Source organism: Trematomus bernacchii, unplaced genomic scaffold (assembly GCF_902827165.1).
Source record: "Trematomus bernacchii unplaced genomic scaffold, fTreBer1.1, whole genome shotgun sequence".
Classification (NCBI taxonomy): Eukaryota; Metazoa; Chordata; class Actinopteri; order Perciformes; family Nototheniidae; genus Trematomus; species Trematomus bernacchii.
The window spans coordinates 297,889-310,357 of record NW_022988098.1 but is presented as its reverse complement, the minus strand read 5'-3'; the positions used below and the strand labels follow the sequence as shown (position 1 = coordinate 310,357).

The window sequence follows — 12,469 nt, the reverse complement described above, 5'->3', positions numbered from 1 at the left end:
GCGGGATTATTAGCAACCCCAGGTCCCTCAATAATTCATCCAGAGCTATTTATACACAGATGGAGAGTCCTCTAAAGTCTCCCCCAGTGAGCTTATCTGACGCTTAGACAGACAGACAGAGAGAGAGGGAGTGATGGAGAGAACCAGTGCTACAAAGGGAAAAGCAAGCGCGAGATAGAATGAGAGAAAATGGGAGAGACGTACAAAGAGAGTAAGGCGGATGGAGAGAGGCGATCACACAAAGAAATGCAAAGACGAAGCAAAGCAAGTCTGACAGTGGATGAAGCAGCACGAGCGAGAGACAGCAGCGTTTTAGGTAGACACAATGACAATGTTTCTGGTGTGCATTGAGTTTCAAGGTGAAACTCTCTCGGCTGCTTTGCCAAAGCGAACAAAAGCACCGTCCCGGGAATAGCACACCCTCACGCAACACACATTAATGGCTTTTAATCTTCCCCCCTTTTCCCCCCATTTAACACAATTAAGATGTTTGCAAAGCTAACATGGACCACTAGTCGCTATAGGAAGGACACATGAAAGACATCCAGGGATTTCCATATGCAAAGTAAACACAGTTATCCGTCCTTTATAACGTGTCAATGCGTCCAACATAACATTAACACATTAGCATATTAACATTAGCGCATTAAGTAGCTTCTAATCCCAAACAGATAGCGGTTGGGCTACAGGAGGCTGCGCGACTGCATGCTTATAATGGCTCTGCAGGTACCTGCGTATTTTCGCAGTTAAGGAGACATTTTGTTGTCGGCAGGCTAATGAAGCCTTTGGCACGCAAAGTTGATTTCAAAGTCCCTTTGTTGGGGTTCCAGCCACAGATAATTATATATATTCATCCCCTTTGGCAGTCACTATTATCCAGTTCATTTAGAAAGCTTGGCTTGCTCTTGGACAAATTGGGACATTGAAAGGCAGATTGGAGTGATAGTTTTTACATTTTTGCATCGATGGCACATTAATCAGGGCAACTATAGCTATGGGAAAATAGTTGTTTAAAGACACTTTGAAAAGCGTGACAACCATATTACTGTTGCAAATAGCATCGAAAAAAAGTTATGTCATTTTATCAAATACATTTTTTGCCTGTAGAAATATGAAATGTGTTGTATTGTAAATCCATAATGGACTAAAACATGGGAACTTCAGACCTGGAACTCAACTACTGATAATGTTCACAGAATAAGCAAATGTTTTTATTTACAGGTTTAAGTGACGGGTCTGTAAATATAGTCTATAATTGGTCACTCTGCTGAGGTGCTGGAGTCACATGAACACACAGTGTGATTCCTAAGAGCAGAGCTTTTAATCAGAAACTTTGCTGAGCTAACTCACTAAATTACTAACTTTGCCATTTTTCTCTCTTGATGATTAAATTCAATTAGTGTGGCAAAGTAATAACTTTAATGTGGCAGAGTAAAACATGCTCATGTTTTACTTAAATTGAAACCACTTTTAATGAAAATATTTTTTGGAACATGACATTGAAAACTAGAATTTTGTTAGCTTCGGGTCCACCCGATGCCAAATTAATTGCTACTGCCCAGCGAGTCCTCGTGGTATTGATAAATGATCCATGGAGGAACACGTTTTTCTCTTTCACACACAAACAATCACACACACGCACACACTCTCCAGGGAAAGCAAAGCTTATCAACAAGCCAATGCTAACAAACTCACACACGAGCCTGAGCGCACGCACAGCCTTCTCTGTGTCTATCTATAAACCCATGAAATCATTCCACACCAAGTGAAGCGGGGTATGTATAGGTTTGGCCAGGATTCCCATCTCCTGTTCTGTGATTAAAGGACCAAACTAATGGGCTCAGTCTCAATGGGAACCTGTGTGGGGCTGGAAGAGACCTCAGAAGCCATTAAATTGCAAATCTGTAATAATTTGCTGAAGGCTTTCTGTCCAGATCGTTCCCTGGGCTGATTTGTGCATTGAGGTAACGCTCTGAATGAACAAGCACAAACCCAGCTGAGCCCCCCGGCCAGCCAGCCAAGTTAGTTTACTAGAGGCCACACTCCGGGTACACACAGGGCCATATTTGCTTTACTAGAAACCACAGTGCAAACCCGTGATGTGATTTTCATTTCATTTGTGCCAGCAATCTTAGCTAAATGAGTACCTGATTTATGAAGGCAGGAGCTAATCAATCAATGAGAAACCAGGCTGTCCCTTCTAGTTAAGGTAAACTTTAAATGCACCAAAAGGAGCAGACCGGTAATGAAAAGTGTATTCTAAATAAGTTAATCCTGCAGCCCTTTGCCAGGTTTTATGAAAACCGGGCCAGTAGTTTTTCCTAAATGATGTTAACAAACAGACAAACAACCCGGAATGAAAACCTCCTCCTACTGCAGAGTCACATTAACATATTGAAATATGTAAGGGGAGTTCAGGATCTACACACACTGAAAAGATAGATTGACAAACATACAGTAAACCCTGTCCAATTAACACGTTGTCAAATATCCATTTAATACAGAGGGCACTTGCTTGTTTACCCCCGGGTTGGCTGGAGCTGCAGGGGTCTAATTCTGCTCCCATCCCAGGAAGGTCATTCTCCTTTCTCGAGCCATGATGGCCACAGAGTAGTGCTTAAATCTGGCAAAACGCAGCCTATAAATTACAGCAGAGGACAGAGGGGTCAAAGCCTGGCATGGAACTGGGCCAGAAGCCATCAATCTGCCGAGGCAAGCGAGTGCGACATCTGTCTCTGGGACTTCCTCACTCTTTTCTACTTCTCCCTCGGTCTGTCTTTGCTTCTCAGCCCCGTCCCTTTTTCTTCCGTTCCTATTTGCCAGCTCTGTGCCTGTCATTGAACAATCTCGCTGTGTGCCTCCATTTTTCGTCTGCACCTCTCTTTACAATCGCTGCTCTCATTCTTGTATATCTCTCTGCCTCTTGATATTCTTTGTCTGTCTTTGTGTGCAACCCCCCCACCCGAACTCTCCTCCATGGATCTCCCTCGTCTCTTTTCACGCATTCTCTTACATCATCCCTGTTTCAACATCTCTTTAATTCTCCTTCCCTCTCTCCCTCGCTCTCTCCGTCTTGAGCTCCTTGTCGTTTTACGCACTCTTGCACCATCTCCCTCCCTGCAGAGATGTGTTTTGGTCTATCTGCTCTCCAACCAGCAGGAGAGGATAACGCCTTGATGTACTTTCCCTCAATGTGATGCCAATATGATTTGAATGGTAATATCTGGTAGCAAAAGGCACTGATTTGCACAGTTTTGGGGGAAGAAATGGAATGATGTGGACCCAGTGGGTGTCTGGAAAACAAATGCAAATTTTGAAATATAAATTCCGAGCCTTTTGTCGTTCAGGACTGTGCAAACTAAATACATTTCCGAAATATAACAAAGGAACAAAGCCTCTCTGACCTAAATTGCTGACTTCAGATATCCCCTGGCATCTGTTAAAGTGAAGAAGTCGTTTTTAATGTAGGATGCTGACTCTGGCAGTCAAAACTTGTCAAGCCTAATCAACAACAACAAACATTTCTCTTTTGGTTGGATGCTTCTGCTCCTTTAATTAGAACATTTTGCTACCCAAACCTTCAAAAACTTCTCCATGACTTATTAATCCTCCTCCATTTTTTTGAATCAAACTTGGTCTTGAATAATTGAGAAAGATCTTTGAAAAGCCCTAACCTCCATTCCCACCTTCCTTTTACAAGTCAACGTGGTGCATTTTTAATTGAGGGGGACATGAAATAGGCATGAAGGGAGATGGGAAGAAAGTGAATCGAATCAGGGACACTCAAACCTGGCAGTCATCGCACAGCATAGGGGATTGAACGCATGCATACAGAGGAAGCTAAATATGTGTGAGCCTGGCAAGCCACACACACTCAACAGTCTTTGACGTGCTTTCTGTCTGGGACAAAATAGTACACGGCTCGTGTAATCCCTGCTTTAGAGTATCCGAGCAGACCCAGATACGCCACTTCCAGTTATGTTTAGCAATTTGGTTGAGAATAAACATCAATTCTACTTTCTATGAACCATGAATCTCCAAAGCCGAATGATTTGTTTAGTGTGAATGAGCCAATTGTGTATGGGCTCAAAAGGTAATTGAAAGTATCACTGGTGGGAGAAAGCGAGCTTATTACAATGTCTGTTTGCAAGGTAATAACAATGATTTGCTTTTTCTGCGATATTAAAACATAACTTGACCTTGAGAACAATATTCGAAATGGAGAAATAGAAACATTTTAATAAATGAAATGGAGTTTGAAGTAAATAAAAGACATTTGGAGCGGAATATTTAAAAATAATGGGTGCTGGCTGGATGTGCATTAATGGAGCGCTGCCACAGTTCGCTGTGACAAACTTTGCTTCTCTTTTTCCCATTGCTGCTGTGTCATGCTGCTATTTCCTCGTAGACAGGCTCTGCAGTAGAGAGCTGCAGCTGGGCCCATTTTCATGTTCACACTGAGGGTTTGAGCGTAAAGTTTAAATATTCAAATTAAACATTAAAAGTGACTGTGCAGTCTTGCTTTGGCTAGGGCTGGTGTTTGGCAAATGCAGTGCTATACTCTGCATTATTAGCACCCACACATATGTATCCAAAACATATGCACAGAGGGGGATGAACAACTATACAGAGAAAACCTATCCGCGCCTGTGTAAACCCTTACATTTACTGTACACATACAGATATTGGGCACGGATGTGATAAAGTACGCCATCCTACTGCCTCCTCACTGTGCAAAGCTTGATAAAAGGAACCTGCAGCTGTAATCCTAAAGGCACAAAGTCTTTAAGTACACAAACAGAAGAGAATCACAACCTTTTGACCGAACAAAGGAAGTGGCCTTTAAGCCTTTTACGTTGAACAACTACATATAGTGCATGAAGCCTGAGAAATGTTATGGCACAGATAAGAGAGCCAGACATGGGAAATATAGGGACAACAAAGGATCGTGTTATAGGAGTACCATGATGTTTTTATTTAGTATTTAACTGTCTAATCCTTAACTATAATGCCTTTTTAAAACATGTACCAAATAAAAACATATATAAACCTAAAAAGATATCAATAGAGATACAGTAAGCTATGTTATTGAACATGAATTCATCAGTATAGCATCAGTAAATCTAAAACAACAACATGTACTGTAAGACTTTCAAACATTTCAAAAGTATTGCATTCCCCATCCCCTGAACCGGCTGGCGGTATTGGAAGCAGGGGGGCTTGGGAGTGGTATTAAGCGTACCTAAAAGATTGAAGAGGCCTAAAGCGTCAACTTTTGAAAAATTCAACACAAAGCACAATAATGCTTAGCTGATGCAAGATCCTTGAAAACAGAAACATATTTTCCTCTCCAAGGAGCCATTGTCAAAAAAAGTTAGTTTTTTTCCTTCATCTTTACTGGAATAACGGTTTGCTGGGGCAATGAACACGGCAACAGGAAATCAAGAGTGAGAGGGACGTTGTATTAGCCTCTCTTTTATGGAAAACAAATGTGCCAACAGTTGATGAAAAATGTAAGGCAGATTTTATTTTAACCCAGCTGTGGGATATAGGCCAACGAGTTAAGCTGAGCCAAATCTCAAGAAAGCTTTTCGGCTTTTCAGAGATGTTTTCCACCTTTTGGATTGTATTGATTTGGACTTTGACTTTAGCTGATCAGAATATTGATCTCTAAGTGACTAAACTGAGTGAGTCAATCAATCAATCAATCAATCAATCAATCTATCCATCCATCTATCTATCCATCTATCTATCCATCCATCTATCTATCCGTCTATCTATCTATCTATCTATCTATCTATCTATCTATCTATCTATCTATCTATCTATCTATCTATCTATCTATCTATCTATCTATCTATCTATCTATCTATCTATCTATCTATCTATCTATCTATCTATCTATCTATCTATCTATCTATCTATCTATCTATCTATCTATCTATCTATCTATCTATCTATCTATCTATAAAATAGTTAAGATCAGCGTCCTTTCTGACCTGCAACGTAACGATGGCCACAAATCTTCCGTGTTGTGTTTCTCCACAGGTCAGCAGTGCCGGCCAGAGTGAGCCATGACTTAACCACGTGGAAACATTAACTGCACAATAACAGATTTATGCTGACTGGACCATTTTACCATGTGATGATGGACATGCACTCGATTCAACTAAAGAATCGTCTGTGAGTCACAGTCTCTATAAAAAGCCATGTAATGGTGATATTGTAATTGAAAGCTTTGGTAAAGCACATTTTAAACCCTTGTCTTGCTGCATATGTTCTAGATATACTGTCTAAACGTTTTTCCCCTTTTCCCATTTGCATTTAACTTTGTGTTGAATGTACATCAGCATGTTTCACTCTGTCTTTAGGAAGTGAAATGAGATGAGGATGTAGGTGCAACCATCCCTTTAAATTACCTCTCTCTCTGTATGTAAAGGTCAGTGGTTTTAATGAGAGGCCTGCCGAGGTCAGAGGAGCCAGAGGGCTGCACCTCCCTGACAGGCCTCATGACTCCAAACCTGCGGTTAGCATGCTAATCCTCGCAGGAGCTCCATGAGCACTCCCTCCTCTGGCTCGGTGCGGTCATCTCTCACTGTGACTAACTGGCTCCCTGCTCGGCCATCAGCCGGCCCCCATCTGACAGTCCCCTCCAATAATAATGGACAACAGAGGCAGTGCTGCCTTGACAACGGCCCTCCTGACAAATTAGGCTCACTGTACTCGCTGCTCTGGCTCCGCCTCTTGTTTCCCTCTTGTTGCTTGGCAGTTCTGGGCTGTGCCAGGACAGGGTGGCGGGTGCGGTGTGGCGCCGGTGGCACTTTAGGAAGAAGCGACCTCCTCTATGACACATGTTGCCCTTCTCTCAGACAAAACACTCAAAATCGATGGCGTCTTTATAGAAACGGGGCACAATGTGGGACCTGAGCGCGCATTCTGAGCAGAGCTGAGTGGTGGATTCTGGGACAGGGCGGAGAGGAGGAGAACATAAACACACAGACACACTCATCCCAAACCAAATGGGAGAGGAGGAGAGCGAAGGATCCCACAGAGAGAGGATGATGCAACGAGAGTGAAATCTTTCGGCCGGAACGCATGCTGCATTAACGCAGACCTGCAGGACGAAAACCCACACCCGCACTTCTTTCTCTCTTTGTTCTAAGCCACATTTGGTTTTATCCTCCTTTTTTTTGCAGACGCTACTCTAATGGCAACCTGTAACACCTAATTGGCTGCAATAAAACACAGCATGAGACTTTCATGTTTTGGCATCGTGACTTCCTGGTCTCACCAAACACGACGAGCACGATCTGCTTTGAAGCTGCTAGTCCCCTGACACGTTCACTTTAAAGAGGGCTGAAATATCAACACCATAGACGTTCTGAGGGGATCCATAACTCCCTTTATGACCCGCATAGATTATATCCCCCCATCTGTGGTCTAAGCCATCTGCAGTAGGGGTACATTTAAACAAGATTACAATTGGTCATTACACATCTCCACTTGTTTGATTTCAAACACAATTTTCTCCAATATTTATATTGAATTACTGCAAAATGATAGGTTGACTATTTAGAAAAAAAAATCCCACTTTTGTTATTATCTTTTCATCAATACTTAAAGGTAGGGTAGGTAATTTTGGAGAAACCAGCTCGAGTGTGCTAGAATTAGAAAATACACAACCGGAGAAAATCTGCCACTTCCTTACAGAGCCCCTCCTCCAACACACACGAACGCGCACATGACCAATGAGGGCACGAGATAAGTTTGTGCACAGATGGAAGGCTGACAGGCAGGTAGGCCATCCAGTTATTTTAGCCGGGCCGGCTCAGATGATTGGTCGTGCTTTTTACAGTACTACGGCTTCCACAGATGACATTTTTTAATGGATTTTTTGTCAAAGCACTTAAGATATTCATTGCTATCGGGATGTTAAGAGCATTCCATGGAATATAACAAAAAGTGTATCTCGAGCCGGTTTCTCAAACTTACCTACCCCACCTTTCATTTTCAATGCAAAATTCTCTGAAAATGCTGATTTCATCCTTTTAAACTGAACATATTTGGCATCTTGACTGACAAAACAAGACCCTTAAAATACATCGCATTGGACTTTGGGAAAGGTGGGATAAACATATTTCACTATACCTGACATTTAATAGACTAAAAGATTAATCCAGAAAATAATTGGCAGATAAATCAAACATAATCGTACAATAGTTTCAGCTGCATCTACTAGGAAACAGCCTAACATCAAAGATATAATCATTAATTTCCACCGTTATTTTTATAACAATAAGCAAGCAGAATTTTAGATTGAAAGCAGATAACCTCTACGAAATAGCTGTGACAATTTATTAGCACAACCTGTCAGGTCAAAATAGATATTTGGCCTAAATCATAATGAAGTTTCAACAACTGCTTTGACTTTGAGCAACTCTTTGCAACCACTCTGTCTTCTCCTATGGCGAGGGCTGTAGCTAACATATTTAGTGTGGCCAAGGACAATGATATACTTGACTTAAATTAACACCAGATAAACCACAATAGCAGCAAAACAAACTCGGTGACAGTTGCATTTGCACGGGGAAAACGAAGATGTAGACAATAAAGGTTTGGCCAATACCGCCTGCAGATGTGACAGCGGTAAACAATAGATAACAACCTTCAGTTATTAAACGTCTTCCCCCGTATCATCGCGGCTCAATTGCCCCCAGTGATTATTACATGAAATCAGGCTGATGAATAGTGCAAGCAATCATATCTACACCTTCTCCTCCTGAATAGACCCCCACCTCCCATGCTGCATTGCCAGAGAGAAGAGGGAAAAGGGCTGGCTCTTTGTGCTAGCCGTGCCTCTCAGCCCCGTTGTGCTTGGTAGCAGCAGCAGCAGCAGCAGCAGCCGGTGACCATTATAAATGGCCTCTATTAGCATGGCTCGGTCGCAGAGGGGAGAGAAATAAAATCATTGGGAGAATGTGGGCCTGCGCTGGTGTCCCTGCGCCCGCTCCCAGCCTCTGCAGACCTCCGTCCCGTACTCCCCTCCTCCCCCCCCCACCATTCCAAGGGGACAGAATCCTAAAGACTAGATTACTAGTGATACATGGAGTCATTATGGGGAGGGTTATGGCAATAGTATCACAGGCACGGCTGACAATGGATATAATAGGGGTCTCTTTCTTCAGAGGTAGCATTACCATAGCAAAGGCTGTTTCTTTACGCTTGTTGATGTACAGCAGAACCTTTTATTACCTGCCGTAGCAGAAAAAGGCTCTGTATTCTCTGAAAACCATGCTTATTTCTTTGTTAAAGTGCCATGTCTCTTCGGGTAAAGTTAAATGAATGCAACAGTATCCCCGGGTGAGGCATTATAACATTGTTAGCGATGACAGTTACAGGTACCCTAACCCTTGGAAGTTGATCGTCTACAATCGCCACTTCAAACTAAGGCTTTGTATTACCAGAGCCATTATCCAACATGATGTCACTGTCAGTGAACAGGCAAACATGTCAGCCCTAGAACATGAAATGAAGACAAAAGGGGAAAGAGGCAAAGCAAAGAATGAAGGGGATCAAGCTGAGTTAATGAAGAGGAGAAAAGATGGAGGAAAAGAATAGAAGTGGAGTTTTCTGGTGGGCAGTTCTATAGACTTCAGTCCACTGGAGCGTTACACACCTTACAGGGTCATCATGCCCTCGGTTTGACTCTTTCTAGCAGCACTCAGAAAAATGCAAACTGCGTGAAGGAGCTCAGGGAAAGGGGAGAAGGAAGAATAGAAAGGTCGAAACATGTATTCACAAAACAAAGTATACATATGTACGAAAAGTACTCAATGGTTTGACAGAAAAACGAATACTGCATGCATTATTTCCCTTTAAAATAGTTGTGTAATTACGTGTAAGTGTATTTACTCTCATCTCAAACTCTTGCTGTGATATCACACAATACCTGACTCATGTTATGCTGTGTAGTCTTCAATAAAAGCGGTGTGGCGGCAGCGCACACAGTCAGACACTTTGCCTGTTATTTGTGGGACGTGCTGTCTTTTACTGCTAATTTGGGAATCTTCTATATGGAAACCTCAGGAAGGTGTTAGGGGGGGAAGGCGGCCTTGGAGCAGGTTGCAGTGAGCCGGTGAGCTGGTGAGCCAGAGAATAGCTAGTGCCTCCAGCTAGTTAAAATATGAGCGCAGCGGGGGCTCGCTAATGAAAGCGGGGGCCCTGCCCGGGAAGCCAGGGCCGTATATCGCGGTGAGGAGACAGTTCTTAGAATCAGCCGGCCAGCCGTGCCTATAGTTCTGGGGCCACTGTTGATTAACTGTCCAACAGGGAGTCGCTACTACAGCTGGGCTATTAATAAAAGATAACCCCCTCTCTTCCCTTCTCCACCTCTTTGGTTTCCCCCATGCCTGCAGACAGTCTCAGCCCTCTGGAATTATTTGTATATCATAATCATTTCCTGACACATGGTGCATGTCACACATTGTTTACATGGGGAGGAGGCCGGTGGTGGGGGGGCTCCCAAAAAGTGATATCTCATTCTTAATGTACTTTGCTCCCCTGGGAGACGTCCTGCAGGTATAGCAGATCAATTAGTGACCTCTCGTTAGATGGTGATTTGCAGAGAATGACCTTTCCCTTGAGAGGGGAAAATAAAATACAGGGATAAAGATCATTCCTGTTGCACCAAAATTACAAAGCTGGTCGTTAATATTACACAGAAAGGACATGTAGCATTTCAACACTAAAAGTTTATGATAATTCATTAATGCAACCAAAGGGATATACACTAAGAGCAGTTATAAAAAAGACTTAAGTAATAAACATTGCTGGGTTATTAGAACGTTTAAAAAATTATAAAACATATCAATTTCAAATTTAAATTTCTACTGTAGTTTAGTTAGCATTTTTAAGGTGGAAAGATCACATAAAAGAATATTCAAATAAAAAAGAAAATTATATACTTAGGCCTACTCTTGCACTTGCGTACTCGCGTGCACGCCCCCTTCACGGACAGCCATCCAACACACGCGCGTGCAAGCAAGCAAACACACACACGCACAGCGAGAGAGAGTATACGGGTAAAAGAGTGTACGGCGCTGCGGGCAATCAAACACAGCCTCCCCGCTATTGCAACGTGAAAACGTGAGGTTAATGGCCTGGATTTAGCACCGTATAGTGAATGAAGCACGTTTACAACCGCCCGGACTAGATGTGTGAATACTCCCGTGCACACTGCCCACATAGGAACACTACTCCTCCTAATATCACCCTACATAAATTCATGCCGTCGTGACTCCCGATTCGTGACACTCTTATCATGCTTGGATATTCTTGCCCCATAAAACAGAAAATAATGCACGTACTTATTTGGAGAACCAATAAAAAGTCTAACAAAGGATTTAATCTCCTTTTTTGGGTGGACACACTTCCCGAAACAACATGCTTAAAGTCTACAGCCTTACGAATAATTGCACCATGTGCCAACAATTGTGTACCCATAAAACCTTGCTGGATTTAGGATCCACCATCTCACCACTGTGTGACAAATTGCAAAGTGACAAAAAGGCAAGGTGTCTCAGGGATTTGGGGTTTTACCCACCTTTGTGCATGCCCGTGAAGCGGTCCTTCAGCACAGTGAGCTCGTAGATCTTGCCGAACTCCTCGAAGAGGGGCCGGAGGTCCTTCTCGTCCAGGTTGCGGGGGATCTGACCGATGAAGAGTTTGATGGCATCGTGGTCCTTCATGGGGATGGTGGCCGGGCAGCCCACCGGACTGTGGCTGTGGCTTAATCCGTTCACGAGCCCGTTCGTGTTGGAGACCACACCGTGCACCGAGCCGTCCACCTGCCCGTTGGTTAAAGTTGCCATCTTCAGACCGGCCAGTGAGTTGGGATGGGTACAAACAGCAGCAGTTGGTGATGGTGGAGAATCGTTTAACGTTGAAAAAAATTAAAAGCTGGTGAAAGTCTTGGTCAAAATTTGGTTCCGAGACCAAGCCGTGCCAGAGCCGATTCCACTCTCGTCCTCTCAAAGCCAATATTTACACTGATGTGAAAACACATGTAGCATTTGGCGAAGACGCATATCAAAAAGCGCGCAATGCTGTTGGTCCCGGTGGAGGCTTTGATTCCTTATATTTATGTCCTACCCAATAACTCGTTCATTGATTTCATAAAAGAGAGACAGAGAGAAAAGAGAAGGGGGAGAGAGAGGGAGAGAGAGAGACCAAGAGCGTTCACTGTCTATTTACACCCACGTTCCCTCGTCCCAGCTTCTTGGCACCCTTTTATTTTTTTTGCATTGAGGAGTCGGTAAGGGTGTCTTCTCGGTTTAAACGGACAGGGCCGGTTCAATCTCTGCCAGAGCAGTAGGGAGGTTTGGAGAAAGGGGCGCTGCTTTAAACTCGGTATATGTCAAAGCCAATGCTCTCTGCCCACCCTTTTCCTATGCCGAAGACAAAATGGTAC

General features: G+C 43.2%; 1 protein-coding gene across 1 annotated transcript in view; it reads right to left on the bottom strand.

Annotated features, from left to right (window-relative positions):
• The window catches only part of celf4 (CUGBP, Elav-like family member 4), a 78,140-nt gene extending 65,887 nt beyond the window's left edge, over positions 1 to 12,253 (bottom strand). The window contains exon 1 of the mRNA XM_034121953.1: positions 11,603 to 12,253. Within this exon, the coding sequence (XP_033977844.1) occupies positions 11,603 to 11,870 (268 nt within the window). The 5' untranslated portion in view covers positions 11,871 to 12,253. The remainder of the gene's footprint in view (positions 1 to 11,602) is intronic.
• Between the last annotated feature and the right edge of the window lie 216 nt (positions 12,254 to 12,469).